Source organism: Acomys minous (genome assembly GCF_964271855.1).
Source record: "Acomys minous genome assembly, chromosome: 5".
Classification (NCBI taxonomy): domain Eukaryota; kingdom Metazoa; phylum Chordata; class Mammalia; order Rodentia; family Muridae; genus Acomys; species Acomys minous.
Genome location: NC_140494.1, coordinates 104,116,833 through 104,135,452, shown reverse-complemented (window position 1 = coordinate 104,135,452; position 18,620 = coordinate 104,116,833). Strand labels below are relative to the sequence as shown.

The window sequence follows — 18,620 nt, the reverse complement described above, 5'->3', positions numbered from 1 at the left end:
ACCATTTTTGAAAAGGGCACCTAGAGCCGGACGGGTGGTGTTATCTTACACCAAACTTTTGTTCTAGAGGACCGGCATCGTTAGAGTTTTTGGGAACTCAACTGAAGAAAACAGAACAGAGAATCTCGAAACATCACATTGTACGGCTCAGAACGGAAGTACGCTTTGCCCTGTTCCAACATGAACGCTGCCTTGTATGTACCACGTGGTTGACACCGCTTGTTCTATGGTTCCACGTCGTCCCCCGCAGGTCCGGTTTAAAGGGCTAGCAGCCTGCCTTTAATCTGGGATGCCCTGGGGCTGGAAATATGGCTGCAGAAAGGCGGCGGCGGTCAGGAGAGATGAGAGCGTGGAACCACACCTGCTCTTTGCAGGAAAACTGTTGCTCACACTTTAGGAAGCCGAGGTTAACACTGTTTCCAGAAACGCAGGCACAATTTGAAGGGATTTTATAAACTCGAAAGCTCAGACACTGGAAAAGCCCCTCCCACTACATTTATTTATTTTTTCTTTTCTCGCCCCCCCCCACCACTACTTTTCTTGTTCACGATCCAGGTACTTTTCCCTCAACATCCCACCTACCTTCTGCCTCCACTATAGCAGAGTGTTGCTGGGCAACCCACCGCTGCGTTTCGCCACTGAGGGAGCGGTTTGTGCGTTGGATTTAAGCAGGAACTTTAACTTGGTGTGTTGGATCACAGCACTGTGTCAAGCTCTCAAAATACGAGACAGAAACTGAGGCGTTGGAAAGAACTGAGGCAGGAGAGCGTGTCCACACCACCGGTGAGCTCGTGGGTCTCCCAATTAAGTTTCCTTTCCCAAGTCGCTTGCCTTTTGACACCTGTGCCTCTGCAAGCAGTCGTTTGCTGGATTACTGATCTCTTAGGTGGCAAATGATTTCCACTCCTCAGAGAGGAATCCACGACAGAGAGTCAGGGAGTTGACAATAGCAGGACATTTTGTCCATCTCCTAGAGTAAGGATGCAGTGAACACTTTTTAGGTCAGAGATAGCCTTTCTTTTTCCTCAAAACCAGGTTTGAAGGGGCAGGAGAGATGGCTCAGTGATTAAGAGCACTGTCTGCTTTTCCGAAGTCCCAGGTTCAATTCCCAACTCCCACAGGGCAACTTACAACTGTCTGTAACTCCAAGACATCTGATACCTTATTGCAATGCATATAAAATAAAATAATTTTAAAAAACAGGTGTGAGCCGGGCATGGTGGCGCACGCCTTTAATCTCAGCACTTGGGAGGTAGAGGCAGGTGGATCGCTGTGAGTTCGAGGCCAGCCTGGTCTACAAAGCAAGTCCAGGACAGCCAAGGCTAATGCAGAGACCCTGTCTCAAAAAACCAAACCAAACTAAACCAAACCAAAACAAAAAACAGGTGTGAAATGTCCCTTCTATTTGAAGAAGGCTCTTATTAACACTAAAAGCCCCATATGTCTGTCTGTCTATCTGTCTCTTTGTCTCTGTCTGCTTCTCTCTCTCTCTCTCTCTCTCTCTCTCTCTCTCTCTCTCTCTCTCTCTCACACACACACACACACACACACACACACACTTAAGAGTATACTGGTTTGCTTCTCTGTGTGTGTACAAGTGCAAGCAAACACCAGGGAGGCAACTGTTTTGCTTTCCGCTGGTGTCCCCTGAGGCACAAGGCACAAAGATAATCTGTGTATAAGGCATCATCAAACACGATGAGTGAGTCTAGAAAAAAATAGAACGATAGGAGCACATGGAAGTGAGCGGATATTATCTTACAATATTTCTGTGGCGAGAGGGGAATGGTCTTCCAAACCGGGAGATGCAGGGAACAGGTGGGAAGGCGGAGCTTGCAAGGTCCCCAGAGGAGGGAGCTTTCGCCTATCTTGTTGATCAGAAGTAGGTTGAGACTCCCTGGAGGAGTGAGGGATAGTCTATATCTTTTTTTTAATTATTATTTTTATTTGGAGGCTAGTCCTAATAAAGTTTCTTTTCCAACCTGGCTTAAGCCCTAAAATCTCTTTGTGCCTTTCTTCTCCAGAGATCACGATCTCATCCACCAGCCGCCCAGGAGGGTCCAAGGACTTGTTGAAAGACAAGAAAGACACTAGGGATGGATTTCTCAGCTGCATGGACCTGTTCTCATCAGACGGCAGTGCTGCTCCCTTGATTAACAGAGAAAGAAGGAAATGCCTGACTCACTTGAACCTTTGTGTCTAAAGCATGTGCCTGAGTCCCGGAGAGCCATCGCTGGACTCTCGGATGTGCTGAGTTGTGACTGTCCTGGGCTGAGCAGGCAGCATACATGTAAGCAGCCCCGAGTGCCTCCCAGAAGCAAGGCCAAGCCGCTATGAAATCAATTGCCTGTCAAAGCCTGGCTCAGAAATGTTTCAGCACTGTAAAAAGACCATGAGAGAACTTGGCAAATTCTGGGGCTCAGGAACTTGCAAGGCCTGCCTGTGGCCCTGTTCTTTTCTTCTTTTTCTTTTCTTTTTAAGATTTATTATTATTAATCATCATCATCATCATCATCATCATCATCATCATTCAGTGCTCTGCCTGTGTGTACACCTGCAGGCCAAAGAGGGAATCAGATCACATATAGATGGTTGTGAGCCACCATGTGGTAGCTGGGAATTGAATTCAGGACTTCCAGAATAGCAGTCAGTGCTCTTAACCTCTGAGCCATCTCTCCAGCCCCCTGTCACCCTGTTCTTTTCTTCTTTCCTTTCTCCTTCCATTCTGGCTGGCAAAAGTCACCAACTCGAAGTAAAACCTAACATTGCCCACTCCTTTGAAAAATAGACATACTGTAGAAAGCCCTAGTGTCCACTTGGCTGGTCTGGAACTTACTATGTAGAGCAGCAGCATGACCTGGAGCTGGCATTACACAGACCATCACAGCCAGCCTAGAGTACTGGTTCTTAAACTTGACTGACAATAGGTGTTCTAGAGAGCTTGGGAAAGACGATCAGATTTCTTAACAGGGCAGAAATTCCAAATATTCCTGCAAATAAAGGGAGGAGAATATGTATTCAGGTGATACCATTTTTCTTCTTTCAAGAGCTAGGTCAAAGCTGGGCGTGGTGGCGCACGCCTTTAATCCCAGCACTTGGGAGGCAGAGGCAGGCTGATCGCTGTGAGTTCGAGAACAGCCTGGACTACAAAGTGAGTCCAGGACAGTTAAGACTACACAGAGAAACCCTGTCTCGAAAAACAAAAACAAAAACAAACAAACAAAAAAAGAGTTAGATCAAAATGAATACTAACAGAGGTCAGCCTGAAATTTAAAATGCGTGGTAATTATCAACTCAGATTTATATGGCTCATGATATTTGTCCTACTGTTCTTTGTAGTGGATGTCTTGACTTCTCTAATTTTTGTTTCTTTGTTTGATTTGAGAGGGGGGGGGAATGGGGGGGGAAGACTGGTTCTCTTTATGTAGCCTAGATTGATCTTGTTTTGTTTGTTTGGTTTTTGTTTAGTTTGTTTTTGGTTTTCCAAGACAGGGTTTCTCTGTGCAGTCATAGCTGTCCTAGACTCACTTTGTAGACCAGGCTGGCCTCGAACTCACAGCGATCTGCCTGTCTCCTCCTCCCGAGTGCTGAGATTAAAGGTGTGCGCCACCTTACCTGGCTCCCTAGATTGATCTTGAACTCAGAATCTCCTGCCTCTGCCTCTCATGAGCATGCTGAGATTCTAGGTGTGAGCCACCATGCCCTATCCGAAGGAAAGCTACCTTCTGAGGTGATCTGAGCCTCAACCACTGAGGTACTCCTTACTGTATGTCTCCTTGATGTGGCCTTTTTAATTCTATTTTTGTAGTGCTGGAGATGGAACCCAGGGACTCATGCATGTAGGCCAGGCATCTACCATTAGGCTATATCCCAAACCCTTTGGCCTTTCCATTAAGAGTTTTTTTTTTCTCCAAAACAGGGTTTCTCTGTGTAGCCTTGGCTATCCTGGACTCGCTCTGTAGACTAGGCTGGCCTCAAACTCACAGAGCTCTGCCTGCTTCTGCCTCCCCAAGTGCTGGGATTACAGGCTTGTGCCATCTCACCTAGCTCCATTTAGGACCTTTTACAACCAGGCGTGGTGGCACACACCTTTAGTCCCAGCACTCGGGAGGCAGAGGCAGGTGGATCACTGTGAGTTCGAGGCCAGCCTGGTCTACAAAGTGAGTCCAGGACAGCCAAGGCTACACAGAGAGACCCTGTCTCAGAAAAAAAAAAAAAGACGTTTTACATATTCCAAGCTGGGTTTGAATTTACTAAGTAGTCCATATTACGACCCTGACCTTGAACTTGTGATCTTTATAACTTGCTTCCACTTCCTGAGGGTTGAATCATTGGTGTGCACCACCATGCCTAGTGTACATTGTGTGAGGAGTTGAACTCGGGGCTTTGTGTATGCTGAGTGATCCTCCCTAATTGAGCTGGACTTCCAGCTCCTAAATAACTGAGGTGGGGGCGTGGTGGTGCACCTCTTTCATCATGGCACTGGGAAGGCAGAAGCAGGAGCACCTCCATGAGTGAAAGGGCAGTCTGATCTACAAATGAGCTCCAAGCTAGCCGGTAAGACCCTGTCTCAAAAAGCAAGTCAAAACAAGAAAGATGACAACTGGCAAATCTCTATGGTACAAGTAATTCCTACGTGCTATAGGAAATACAATGATTAAAAATGCAGTTACAGCTGGGCACAGTGGCGCATGCCTTTAACCCCAGCACCCAGGGAGGCAGAAGCAAGCTGATCTCTGTTAGTTCGAGGCCAGCCTGGTTTACAAAGCAAGTCTAGGACAGCCCAGGCTACATGGAAAAACCTTGTCTCCAAAACCAAATCAAACCAAACCAAAAACTGCAGTTGCTTCTTGATTGAAATTATGGCAAGAAGCAGTTAGGATATATAAATACAGACTTACTAGGAAGCAGCTCTCGGCTGCGGAGAGAGGAGGGGGAGGAACCAAAATATCTGGATTATATAGTGAAAGGCCTCTGGGAGAAGGGAAGCCCCGCCCCTGGCCTGGGAAATTCAGGGTAAAGGGCGGGCAGGGTATGCCAGCTAGGCTGTGCAGCAGATAAGACCAAGGGATGCCTGACACTAAGCAACTACTCTAGCATAACTCAGATGCATTCATTGAAGATAAATGATGTCGCAACCATTTCTATATTTTGAGTTTCCTGATGAGCGCTCATATAAACATCCAGCTAAACCATAAAGCAAGATGCAATCAGCTCTCAAAGGCTACGGAAGAGGTGGAGGGGAGATGTGGAAAGCAGGGAGTCGCTATCAAGCCGGATCTGCAAGACAGGACAAATGTCTACTCAAAAACTTGCAAAAATAAACCTAAGAGAGTGGAGAAATGTTGCCCCCTACACACACACACCCTCCCCCACTTTTGAGATAAGGTGTTAATGTACAGCTTTAACTGGCCTAGAATTCTCGATGTAGATCAGGCTGCCAACAAGTGATGGAGACCAGCCTGTCTCTGCCTCCCCCCTGCCCCCCACCCTTGCCACCCCATCATCAACCCCCATCCCCCCAGTTCTGGAACTAAAGGTATCAGCCACCATACCCTGCTTCCCTACATATTCCAGGCTGACCTTACTCAGCCTCGGAGTGCTGGGCTGGAAGGTGACTGCACCATCCCCCCCCCCCCCCCCCGCCCCATTGCCAGAGAACAGTTGTTCAGAAGTCTAAATGGTCCTCAGGAAGGGTTCTTGGTGGAGAAGGGCCTTGCATTTCTACACTTTCTTCCATCATTTGTTTCCCTGACCAATAAATAGCCTTTCTCCCCACTGACTCTTTCCTCCTAGGTTATATATACCCAGAGTTCTCTCCGCCCTTGAGGCCATGCCTTTTGCTCTTAGATTAAAGACTGAGACTCTTGGGGTCTCCATTAGCTTTGGAGTGCAGTGTGCATGGTCAGGGGCACAGCAAGGTTGCCTCATCATCTCATGTCCGCCCATCATTCCTTGCAGTGAAATCGGGGCTATCTCCAGCTACAACATAACCTTTCCTCTTCTGGGTCAGAGACTGTTGCTGACCTTCAGTGTTTCACCTAGCCCCACAACCCTAGACCTTGTAAAGCACTGTTTACTCTCACAGGCTTGATCGTTAGACAAATGGATTTGAAAGACGTTTAATGTCTCCTCATCCTGTCTTGTGTGTAGAAGCAACTGTGTCAGACCTCACCATATGTCAGGAAGAAGGGCTCTTAGGCATTAGAACGCCTCTGAATCCTCCCCCCCACCTCTGAATCCTTTTATTAAAAAGATTTATTTATTTATTTATTTATTTATTTATTTATTTATTATGTATACAATGCTGTCTACATGTACACGTGCAGCCCAGAAGAGGGCATCAGATCACTTTATAGATGGTTGTGAGCCACCTTGTGGTTGCTGGGAATTGAACTCAGGACTCAGGACGTCTGGTAGAGCAGACAGTGCTCTTAACCTCTGAGCCGTCTCTCCAGCCCTTCCCCCGATTCCGAAGAAAGATGAGCACCAGTCTTCCAATGATCTAAAGGAAAGGGCACACCCTGAGGCAGTCACTTGTATGGTGTTCCTAGAACACCGTTTCTTTGGAGTTGGGTGGCATATCGTATATTTGGTTTGTGGGGTGGAGTTCGCTTGTGACAAGGTCTCATCCAGGTTGGTTTCAAACTCCTGGGCTAATGTATCATCCTGTCTCAGCCTCCCAAGCAGCTAGGACTCCAGTCAGGTGGCACTGCACGAGCTGCCACATATTTGGATGTGAGTCTTTTAACCAAATCTATTGATAGTCCAGTGCTACAGTGCCAGCTCTCTTCTCATTACCATCCCTTCTACACGTGCTCCACAGGCAAGAGCTGTTACTATGGAAATGTATTATTTTTAAAAACAGATTCAGCCCTGGGCTTGGGAAATATCTAGAGAACAAACCCACGCAAGCAAGGAGGTTCATGGGGCGGGGGTGGGGGGTGGGGGTAGGGGTAGCGCGCGCGCGGTGTGTGGGGGGGCGGGGTTCCTGAAGCCTAGCTCCTAGGGAAAGGAGAACGATGGTAGTGCTCTGTTCTCAACTTTTTACGTGGTTTAGGTTGGCTTAAGTTCATTGTTCTCGCCGTTGATAACGGGTGGACTTTTACCAGGCACCTCTATCTATCTAGAGGGTATACCTTACCCCCTCCGTTCCCAGTGGCTAGCTTCAGCCAAGGAGTAAGATCAGAAGATGCTGAGCCAGGAGGTGTTGGAAGTGGGTGATGATTTCCACAGGGGCCAACTCATTCTTAACCCCACAGCTGTCACCACCTGCAGAAATCTAAGAAGCACAGGGGAAAGCAGGCGGTATCTCAGATAAGTGAAGTGCCCTTGCCTGGTAGCGAAGGGGTGCGCCCGGATTTCAGGACGGGGCGGGGCGGTTAAAGACTCCGCCTATTTTCCTCCCGGAATCCTTTACGTGTGCCGCTTCAAGCCCCCGCCCTCCTCTAGGCTTTAGGCGCCCGGCTGGCTCGGCCCCGCCCGGCGAGGGCGCGGCTCCTTTAAGGGCGGGTGGGGGCGGGGCGCCGGCGGTGTTGTCAGTGTCAGTTCTGCGCACGCAGACCTCCCGGAGCCGGTGCCGGCCCGCGAGCCCCAGTGTTTCTGCAAACTGGTCCCCGCCGGGGTCTGGCGGGGCCCGCGCCGTGGGAGGAGTCGGGTGCTGGCTGGCGACTAGCTAGGGTCACCGCCGGTCCTAGCGACCCGGATCCCCGGCTACGGAGACAGAGCCCGGGCGTTGCTACCCGGGAGGACCTCTTCTCTATCCGTGGCACCGACTGGTCCTGGGATCTCGGCGGCGCCGGAGAGCCCCGGAGCCCGCGCGCTCAGCCCCGGGGGAGCTCGCCCACGCCCCGCGGTCCATCCGGGCCATGCTCCCCCGGGGCAGCGGCTGAGCCGGAGCCGAGACCCGAGCCCGCGGGAGCATGGATCCTGGCTGGGGGCAGCGGGACGTGGGCTGGGCGGCCCTGCTATTCCTCTTTGCCGCCTCGCTGCTCACGGTATTGGGCTGGCTGCTGCAATATGCCCGGGGTTTGTGGCTGTCGCGGGCCGGTGGGGGCCGAGACTCCCGACCTGCCTCAGCCTCCGAGCCCGGGGGTTCACTCCGCGAGCTGGGTGTGTGGCGTTCGCTGCTGCGTCTGCGGGCGACCCGGACTGGCGCCCCCGAGGAAGCCGGCGTCAGAGGCCTCCTGGCTTCGCTCTTTGCCTTCAAGTCTTTCCGGGAGAACTGGCAACGGGCTTGGGTGCGAGCCCTGAATGAGCAGGCCTGCAGGGACGGGGTGAGTCGCACGGAGCCCCTGAGTCGTCCCTTTAGCTTTGACTTCTAAGGAAGAGGTTGCTTATGTTAAGAGGGCTGGATTAGGGCTGGGGAGCAACTGGAGAAACCCCATAGCTTTCTCTTTCAAATCATAGAAGAGCGTGCACGTTAGACTGGGGCTTGTAGAAGTCCAGTTATGTACCAAATTATCTATTTTTATGGGCAGTATATTCTGGTTCCAAACCCAGTACAAGTTTCTGTTTCATAGCAACGCTAATCCGTGTGCCTGAGGGCACTTCCGCCTAGACTGAGCTGGCTGGGCCAAGAGAGACCCGTGCACCTGCAGAAGGAATTTGCCTGGTCCTCATGCCACCACACCCAGTTAAGATTTCAGGCTCCCAAACCCTGGTGGTCAGGTAGAACCCCCAGGGTAACTGAATTACTTCTTCATTTATCAGCAATTTCACTACTACATAGTCGTCTCCTCCAGGTTGGCCCGCAGTTGAAGGGAAAGGAGCTCAGCTAAAGGGCATATTGATAACCTACGTCCTTTCTAATAAATGAACTTGGGCTGCCCCTTGAGGGTCAGTCATAAACCAGCTTAGCCTTCCTCCTGCCCATTGCACCATGGGCATCTGACCTCCCAGGAAATGGGCAGGAAATAGAGTCATGAGACTGAGGTTGAGTGGAAGGCAGAGGTCTCTCTTTTTCAGGACCATTTCCCTCGTGATGCAGCAGCCTCTCCTGGCCCTCAGTCTGTCAGTTCCTTGCTCAGATGCCTCTCTCTGTGTTTCCAGCCATAAGAGCTTGGAGTCTTTGCCCTATTCATCCAGATGCCTAGAAACAGAAGTGGCCCTGAGAAGTTGTGTCCTGTTCCCTCTTCCCAGCTGGCCAGCTGACATCTGTCACTTTACACATTGAACCCACTCCTCCAGCCTGGCTCTTCCTGTACCTTGTCCCTGGGTCAGAAGCCGCTTGCTGGGGCAGCTGACTCAGCTGGACACTGGCCTCTCTTGCAGGGGGAGGAGAGATAGTCCCTAAGCACTGGTCTCCCCACTTTGGTGTGACTTTTGAAGGAGACAGCTACCATAGCAGGGAGGTTTTCCTCCCCCTGGTTTGCCAGGGAAAGTGAGTGAACTCTGTGAAAGTGTTTTCTCTGTCCCAAGCTTTGAGGACACATTGCCTTCGCTCCTCAATTCTTGCATCCTGTTCTTCTCCACTGCTGTAGGATTAGGGAGTGGCTCTTTGGAGAGCTAAACTAATCGGCTTTCTGCTCCCTAATACCCCTGCTGTCCACCTTAAGGAATTAACCAGGCCTGGGACCTCTGAGCTAGCTCCTCTTCTCCGAGGAGTCACCGCTAAGTCAGTCCTTGGTTCTAAGAATTTACCTTTGACCATTCCACATCCAAGTTATTTGTGAAAAGGCTTAGCCTTATTTCTCCATCTTATTATAGTAAACGACACAACCATTTCGTCCTTAGCCCAGCCCTGCCCAGCTACAGACAGCAATGAAGGTGCCAAGTTTTGTTAGTTGTTATTTTCCTGTGATTAGAGTTTCTGTGTGCCTTAAGGACCTGGAATGAAGGGTTTGGTGAAGAGGAAATCGGGGAGAACAGAGAGGTTCCTGGGATTTGAAGAGGTACCCAAGGTATAAGGCATGCTGGCCTCCAGGATAGTCCAGCCTCCAGGTCCTCAGCAGCCCCAGAAGCTGCAGGTCCCTGGAGATAGCAGGGCTTGAGGGAATACTTTCTGTCTCAAAGTCCTGAGCCAAGGAGTGCCCTGAGGCCTCTGCAGTGCTAGACTCCAGCCAGCAGTTGAGCAGACCAGCCCTGCAGGGGACAGCTCCAGAGACTTGATCTTGTGCCCACATTACTTCCTCAGAGCTCCATCCAAATCGCCTTTGAGGAGGTACCCCAACTCCCACCCAGAGCCAGCATTAGTCGTGTGACCTGCGTAGACCAATCAGAGCGTACCATGGTAAGGGTCTGGTGGGTGCTACCTGATGGGGCTAGGGTGGGCTGACCCCAAGGCTCCTTTTTAGTCTGAGGGTTCCTTTTTGTTGTTGTTGGTTGTAGTTTTTTGAGACAGGGTTTCTCTATGTGGCCATGGCTATCCTGGACTTGATCTGTTGACGAGGCTGGCCTTGAACTCACAGAGATCCACCTGCCTCTGCTCCCGAGTGCTGGGATTAAAGGTGTGGGCCACCATACCAGGCCTAGTCTGAGGGTTCTTTTTTTTTTGCCTCCCCAAGACAGAGTTTGTGTGTGTGTGTGTGTGTGTGTGTGTGTGTGTGTGTGTGTGGCCTTGGCTAGACTCACTTTGTAGACCAGGCTGGCATGTGCCACCATGCCCAGCTTAGTCTGAGGGTGCTTAATTTGGAGTTTCTGGGTGCCTTAAAGACCTAAGGGTTTGTTTCAGGAGGTCTGAGAATCTCACAGAAGTGATTGGCAAAGAGTGTGTGTGTGTATCTGCCTTTTTTCTAGGGAGAGGAATTTTAGCCCCCACCCCTTCCCCAAGACAAGGTTTCTCTGTGTAGCCCTGGCTATTCTGGAACTCACTCTGACAACCAAGCTGGCCTTGAACTCAGAGAGAGATCCACCTTCCAAATGCTGGGATCAAAGGTGTGAGCCACCAGCACTCGGCTGACTTTTGGCTTTTATCTAATTCTTTGAGAAGCATAGGGCCCCCAAAAGGTGACATCCCAGGGAAAGCAGAAGTGGGGAAGGGTCTCCTGAACCGCTGTAGGGCAGAGCTGAACAAGTGTCCTCCTCAGTGCCTCATACCCACGCTCGCTGTTCCAGGTGCTGCACTGCCAGCTCTCCGCTGAGGAGGTGCGCTTCCCCATCTCTGTGACCCAGCAGTCCCCCGCTGCCGTCTCCATGGAGACCTACCACGTCACTCTGACACTGCCACCAACCCAGGTGGGGGGAAATGTGGGAAACTGAGTTAGGCAGGGGGCAGTTGAAGCAGGGCCCAGCATTTTCTCTTTGGCTCATCTCTGGGATGGAATTTGGAGAGGAAGGGTCGTTGGAAGAATGGGGCAGGTCGTTTAAATCCTCATGTTCTTGTCCGTAGTTGGAAGTCAGCCTGGAGGAGATCCCAGATGAGGGGCTGCTGGTGTCATGGGCCTTCACTGACCGCCCAGATCTCAGCCTCACGGTGCTTCCTAAGCAGAGCAGGGAGGTAAGCAGGGGGCGCACAAGCAGAGGTGAGGCTGAACGAGCAGTGCAACAGAGCAGGGGCTCCACCTCTTCTCCTCTCTGCAGAGGGATGAGGGACAAGCAGAACTTTCAACAGTCGAGGAACTGGTCAAGGATACTATAGTCAGCACGCAGCCCGCCATGATGGTCAACCTCAGGGCCTGCTCTACCCCCGGAGGCCTGGTGAGTGGACGTCCAAAGGGAAAGATTTGCATGTACTCCACCCCCAGGACGCCGGGTGTGTTGGCGCACGCCTTTAATCCCAGCACTTGGGAGGCAGAGGCAGGCGGATCGCTGTGAGTTCGAGGCCAGCCTGGTCTACAAAGCGAGTCCAGGACAGCCAAGGCTACACAGAGAAACCCTGTCTCGGGGGAAAAAAAAAGATTATTGCTCTTTTACCTCCTTCTGCTCTTAGGTACCTGGTGAGAAGCCACCCATGACGTCCCAGGCTCAGCCAGCCATCCCCAGACCTACCCGGTTATTCTTACGGCAGCTTCGAGCATCTCACCTGGGAAGCCAGCTGGAGGGTAAGGATTCTACTTGCCCTAGTGGAAGGAGGGGGGGAGTCCCTTTCATCCTAGCCAAGGACACGGCTTCTCTGTTCCCTGGACTTCGTTTCTTCCATCTGAACATCCTCTAACTTCTGTTTCCTTCCAGGCACCGAGGAACTGTGCTGTGCCGCCGAGCTCGACAACCCCATGCAAGAGAAATGGACCAAGCCCGTGAGGGCTGGTCCTGAGGTGGAGTGGACAGAGGATCTGGCACTGTAAGTCACGCCCTGCTCCCAAACCCTGCTCCTGTGGGCAGTCAGGATGAAGGAATCTTTGCAGTCACCCCTGCTTCCTGGTAGCCTTTAGTGTGGACCTCTATTGCATGCCAGAGCCTGGGGATACAGACAAGGAGTAGGTCCAGTCCTACCTCTGGGTGGATCACAGGCCTGAGGCAGGGACAGATGTACCTAAGGAAGATGGGCAAGCGCACCAGTTGAGATTAATGCATCGCGTGCCGTGGGCCTGCCTAGTTAGGAGAAATGAAGTCTCATAATGGACTAAAGACCTGGTGAGGCTTCATGGAAGAGGTGCATTTGAACCTTACCTTCAAGCAAGAGTAGTCTTCTTGACAGTGTGATCAGCTTGAAAACACAGACACGGAGGGCAGCTTCAGACCCAGCGAGACACCAGGTGGAAGGGTGATGGGGAGCACCTGGCTGAGGAAAGTGGCTTCCACTCTTGACGCGCTCCGTGCTCCTGGGAAGATGGTCAGCTTGGAGGACGGGGTGGGCTGGAGTTGGTACTCTCTTCCGTAATTACCCACATTTCCATCTCTAGCCCTTGACTGACTCAAGGGTCAGTTTAGTTTGCTAGGCTCCTCCTTCCCTTACCAAGCCGTTTGTCTTTTGGATTTCAGAGACCTGGGTCCCCAGAGCCGGGAGCTGACCCTCAAAGTGCTCAGGAGCAGCAATTGTGGAGAGGGTGAGTGTGGTGGGGCAGAAGGAGCACTTCAGAGTGGGTGCTGACGCCTTTAATCCCAGCACTCGGCGGGAGGCAGAGGCAGGCGGATCACTGTGAGTTCGAGGCCAACCTGGTCTACCGAGTGAGTTCCAGGACAGCCAAGGATACACAGAGAAACCCTGTCTTGAAAAAACAAACAAACAAACAAAACCCAAAAAATACCCCCCCCAAAAAAACCCAGAATGGGTCCTGCTCTTGGTCCCAGCTCACACTGTCACCCTTGTCTCCAGCTGAACTCCTTGGCCAAGCCACACTGCCTGTAGGCTCACCCTCTAGACCACTGTCACGAAAACAAGTGTGCCCACTAACTCCAGGGCCCGGGAAATCCCTGGGCCCAGCAGCCACCATGACAGCAGAGGTGAGACGGTGACCACTGTGGGGAGATGGGTAAGCAGCCTAGGCTGGGCAGTCTCTTGAGATCCTGATCCCTTGCTCTGTCCTCGCCATTTGGCAGCTGCACTATGATCAGGGCTCCCCTCGGAATCTGGGCACGCCCACCTCTTCCACCCCTCGCCCCAGCATCACACCTACCAAGAAGATTGAGTTGGACCGGACCATCATGCCCGATGGCACCATTGTCACCACCGTCACCACCGTCCAGTCTCGGCCCCGTGTAGATGGCAAATTAGGTAAAAGGGAATAGCTCTAGTCAGGGCCTTAGACCATAACCCATTGCCTGACAAGGAAAGGGGGGAAGAAAGCCTTAGTGGCAATGCTTCTTGTTCCTGATGTCCCGTTCTGACCCATCTGCTTCTTCCTCGTCCTTGTCTCTCCGACTTTCCCTAGCGCCTCTCCATTCCGTCCTCCATCCTCTCACCCTTCAGTACTTTGGACTCTCCTCTCCTCTTGCTCTAAGTTCCCGCCTATCTTTTTCCTTCCTTGAATCTAGTCCCAACTGGTTAATTGTCCCACCTCTACTCCCAACCCTGCAGTGGTCTCTGGGGAATTCTAGCAAACCCAGTGGCTTCTGTGGCACTTTTCTATCCCCAGTGGCCTTATATCACTTGTTGCATCTCTAGGGATCCTATGGCAATTTCTTTATCTCTAGGGGCCCCTAAACATTCTCCATATATGTTTGGTACCTCCCTATACCCTCAAGGGGGCCCCACGGCACATTCCCACACTGTCCTTGGTTCCTGCAGCATCCTTTAGAGTCTTCTTAATCACCCTAGTGATTAATCCCCCTTAATCATCCTTGCCCTCTGAGTGGATCACAGTCTGCATCTCTATAAAGATAGTTGGGGTGGGGCCATTCTAAAGCACCTCCCAGCTCACTGACCCTCCCCCACCCACCAGACTCCCCCTCCCGCTCCCCGTCCAAGGTGGAGGTGACTGAGAAGATGACAACCGTGTTGAGTGAGAGCAGCGGCCCTAGCAACGCCTCCCACAGCAGCAGCCGTGAGTAGGGAAGGGGAAGGAGTGAGCACTGGTGGCCCTAAGGCCCCTGTATGTAGTCAGGAGCGACTTTGGGTGGTGCAAGAGCAGTTCAGATCCAAGAAGGAGCCTGGTAGAAGTCAAGCCGTCTATCCTCTGTCCCCCAGCAGGGGAGAGCCACCTTTCCAATGGCTTGGACCCAGTAGCAGAGACAGCAATTCGCCAGCTGACTGAGCCCAGTGGGCGGGCAGCCAAGAAGACACCCACCAAGCGCAGCACGCTCATCATCTCTGGTGTTTCCAAGGTAACAGAGCTCTCGGGAGAGAGCTAAGATGGGGAGAAAGCCCTCATGGGTCATTCTTGCCCATTAAAACCTGTCCCTTCTGGCAGGTGCCCATCGCTCAGGACGAGTTGGCACTGTCCTTGGGTTATGCAGCATCTCTGGAAGCTTCAATGCAAGATGATGCAGGAACCAGCGGTGGTCCTTCGTCACCTCCCTCCGACCCATCAGCCGCATCCCCAGGACCTCTGGATGCCCTCTCCAGTCCCACAAGTGTCCAGGAAGCAGATGAGACAACACGTTCAGACATTTCTGAGAGGCCGTCAGTGGATGATGTTGAGTCAGAAACAGGGTCTACTGGTGCCCTAGAGACTCGAAGCCTCAAGGATCACAAAGGTGAGGCGCGACGACAAGTTGTCCCCCTCACTGCTTTTTGAGAGGTCAGGGCTAAGACTGAGTCTGGCCTGGAACTTTCTATATACCCCAGGCTAGCCTCAAACTTGTAATAATTCTTCTGCCTCAGTTACCCAAGCGCTAAATTCTAGGCATGGGCTACCACACTCGGCTGTCTACTGCTTTTTAATATCACCATATTATAGTCTCAGTCCTACTAGGCAGGCTCAGCTAACTCCAGCTGATCAGAAAACTTGGCGCCTCAGTTCCTAGCTTGGATATGACAAAGGAGAGGGACAGCAAGGGAAGTCGCCATGTTTCCCCCCTGATCCTGAGCTAAAGTGCTTGTTTGCTTTCACATGTTTTTGCTGTTTGAAGACAGGGTCACATGTGGTCTAGGCTGGCTCAGATTTGCTGTATGCCCAAAGCTGGCCTCAAATCTCTGATCTTCAGGCCTTCACTTCCGAATTGTTAGGATTATAGCTTTTGGCAGCAAACAGTTTTTATTTACTGAGACATCTTTAACAATGTTTTTGTTTTGTTTTGTTTTAATGTGTATGGGTGTTTTGCCTAAATGTATGTCTGTACATCACATGTGTGCCTGGTGCCTAAGGAGGTCAAACATTGTTGGATCCCATGGCTCTGGAGTTAGAAACATTTATGAGCCACTTTGTGGATTCTGGGACTCAAACCTTGGTCCCCTGAGCAGCAAGTGCTCTTAGCCACTGAGCCATCTCTCCAGCCTCCTGCTGAGATAAATGCTGACTCTAGTTTTTGTTTGTGGGCTTGTTTTTGTTTTGAGGCAGTGTCTCACCCTATAGCCAAGGTTGGCTCAGAGCTCCCTTGGGTCATGGTGGCTCACAATTATAATCCCAGCACACAGGAGCCTGAGGCAGGAAGATTGCTGTGAGTTTAAAACCCATTTAGGTAGCCTGGGTGTGGTGGTGCACGCCTTTAATCCCAGCACTCGGGAGGCAGAGGCAGGTAGATTATCTGTGAGGCCAGCCTGGTCTAGAAATCCAGTCCAGGACAGCCAAGGCTACACAGAGAACCCCTGTCTCAAAAAAACAAAACAAAGATTGTTCCTCCAAGCAGGTCATAGTGGCACACTCCTTAATCCCAGCACTCAAGAGTCAGAGGCAGGTGCATCTGTGAGTTCAAAGCCAGGAGCGTCTACAATGAGAGTTCCAGGACAGCAAAGGATACATAGTGAGAGCTAGTTTCAGAAAGGAAGGAAGGAGAGGAAAGGAAAGAAAAAAAGAATTGTTTTTTTGAGCCAGGCATGGTGGCAATGCCTATAATCCCAGTTTGGGAGGCTGGAGCAGCAATCTGAGTTGAAGGCAATTTACAGGTCACATCTTGAGACTGCCAAAGCAGGAAGGAAGGAAGGAAGGAAGTCATACTCCCTCTCGCAGTGACTCGGGTTGCAAACAGTTTTTCTAACTTCAAAGGACAAAGAGTTTGCACCGTCTTCACCCATTGTCGACCAGTGACCCTGTCGACTATGATCTACTTATGATTTAAAAACTATCATGGTAGTGAACGCCACTGATAGCCCAGTACTTGACAGTCTAAAGCAAGAGGATGGCTGTGTGTTTGAAAATCAGCCTGGGTTAAGTAATGAGTTCAAGGCCAGCCAGGGCTACAAATCCAGGTTCTGCCTTCAGCAAAACTAACAAAAAAGAATCTTCCGCCGAGCATGGTGGCGCAAGCCTTTGATCCAGGCAGAGGCTTGTAGATGGCTGTGAGTTCGAGGCCAGCCTCCTTGTCTACAAAGTGAGTCCAGGACAGCCAAGGATACACAGAGAAATCCTGTCTGAGGGGGCAAAAAAAAAAAAAAAAGTCTTCAATTTGTGGCTTGCATCACTTCTTGAGATAATGGACTTTTTAAGTCCGAAGCCTGCTGTGTGAGCACCTTCCTCTCTTACTCACCTCTTTGAGGTTTCTCAACTCCTCCCCCGCCCCACACCCTGGAATGCAATATGTTAACCCACCTTTCCTTTTATGATTTGTAGGCTTTAAGGAACACCCTCTGTGCAGCCTTTGTCTTTCCGCAGGCAGGAGGCTCACTCCCAGAGAGTCCTCCCAGAGCAGCAGGCCCTCCCCATGTTATTCCTCCTGGGGGTGGGGAGGTGGAGGAGGAAGGGTCAGAGGCCTACAGATCCCTCTCCTAGGACTAAGTATGTTCCTTCCTCAGGATGGGGGAAGCTCCTGTGCGCTTCCCCTGCCTTTCCTGAGAAAGGCAGGCGTTAGGTAAGAGGCTGTTTCCATTCCTCATCCTCTGAACTAACATCCTAGGTCTTTTCTCCAGCTACACCCCAGCCCTGTACCCCTTCATTTGCCTCAGTTTCCCTTCTTCCCCACAGTGAGTTTCCTGCGCAGTGGCACTAAGCTCATCTTCCGCCGGAGGCCCCGACAGAAGGAAGCTGGTCTGAGCCAGTCTCACGATGACCTGTCCAACACCACAGCCACACCTAGCGTCCGGAAAAAGGCTGGCAGCTTTTCTCGTCGCCTTATCAAGCGTTTTTCCTTCAAATCCAAACCCAAGGCCAACGGCAACCCCAGCCCCCAGCTCTGAGAGCCCTCCTGAACTAGGAGAGGGCAAGAGTTCTCTCAGTCCGTTCCCCACCATCCCCTTCTGGTACCCCTTCCCAGATTCCCAGTGCTGGGCCCAGGAAAGCCCTCGGGTTCTAAGAAGCCCCGGCACTCTGGGGTGTGGGGTGAGTTAGAGGGGTGTTTGACCTAGGAAGCGTTTGAGAGGCGCCACTTGTTGCTGTGGACGTAGAAAAGAGTTTGGCAGCTGGGAGTAAGGGGCAGGCTCTGTTTTGGCATGTGTGGGCATTCTTCAGAAGCCTGTGCCCTCTGCTGGCATTGCCCCCAGGGAGGAGCCCCAGGGCGTTCGTCTCCTCAGCAGACCCTTCTCCTTTATTTATTCTCTTTTCTATTTATACGTGTGGTCTGGGACCCTTGGCAAACAGATGATAGAGGGCATCTCTCTCCCAGGTGACCCTTTTCTGTCCCAGGAGGGTAAGGCAGTTCCCAGGAGGGGTTTCTACTCCTCCCTTGGGGGTCCTCACTTAGACCAGCACCAATGTCTGCCTTCTTTGGAAGGCATTGGCAGATCATAGGAAGCCGGGCTAGTGCCCGGGATTTGGGGGGCCGGTACTCCCCACCTCCCCACCTCCCACACTGCTCCTTTTCTCTCCTCTCTCCTTCCCCTTTATTACCATTTTGTACTTGATGCCTTCTCCAGGAGCAGTGGTTCAGCCGGAAGGAGGGAGCCAGGAAGCCGGGAGGAAGCCTTCCCTAGAGAGCTAGCTTTAGGAGCTTTTAAAGACAGTCTGATCATAGAGCAAGGCTGCACCTCTGTATGTTGGGGGTTGATGATGTCCATTGCTGTGTGATGGCTTGGAATTTAATTTATTTAATTAAAATCAAATTGGAGTTTATAAACGGGAACTGCTGGTTATCCTTTGAAAAGCAAACAGGCTGAGAGGCTGTGCTGTTGCTAGGGCAGGAGCCCCACTGACGGTGACCTAGGCCGTCAGTCAGGTGGGACACATGCTCTTGGACCCAAGGACACGTGAAGGGAGGTCTGAGTGACAACA

The 18,620-nt window shown here is 51.5% G+C and overlaps 1 protein-coding gene and 1 long non-coding RNA gene across 3 annotated transcripts; both read left to right on the top strand.

Annotated features, from left to right (window-relative positions):
• Positions 1 to 99: 99 nt before the first annotated feature.
• Positions 100 to 3,026, top strand: LOC311598329. The gene is made up of 3 exons (XR_014779530.1): positions 100 to 194; positions 556 to 783; positions 2,025 to 3,026. It is a non-coding gene; the product is annotated as an uncharacterized lncRNA (long non-coding RNA).
• A 4,477-nt stretch (positions 3,027 to 7,503) lies between these two features.
• Positions 7,504 to 18,465, top strand: C2CD2L (C2CD2 like). Of its 2 annotated transcripts, none has more exons than XM_084781595.1 (14): positions 7,504 to 8,276; positions 10,136 to 10,231; positions 11,056 to 11,175; positions 11,330 to 11,437; positions 11,521 to 11,637; positions 11,870 to 11,981; positions 12,112 to 12,220; positions 12,862 to 12,926; positions 13,196 to 13,323; positions 13,420 to 13,594; positions 14,262 to 14,363; positions 14,510 to 14,643; positions 14,730 to 15,015; positions 17,379 to 18,465. In XM_084781595.1, exons 1-14 carry the CDS (start codon positions 7,923 to 7,925, stop codon positions 17,588 to 17,590), a joined length of 2,118 nt encoding a protein of 705 aa, XP_084637721.1. In that variant the 5' UTR covers positions 7,504 to 7,922; the 3' UTR covers positions 17,591 to 18,465. The 2 variants fall into 2 exon arrangements, with proteins under 2 accessions (XP_084637721.1, XP_084637720.1); XM_084781594.1 differs by having other exon boundaries at positions 14,507 to 14,643.
• The last annotated feature ends 155 nt before the right edge of the window (positions 18,466 to 18,620 follow it).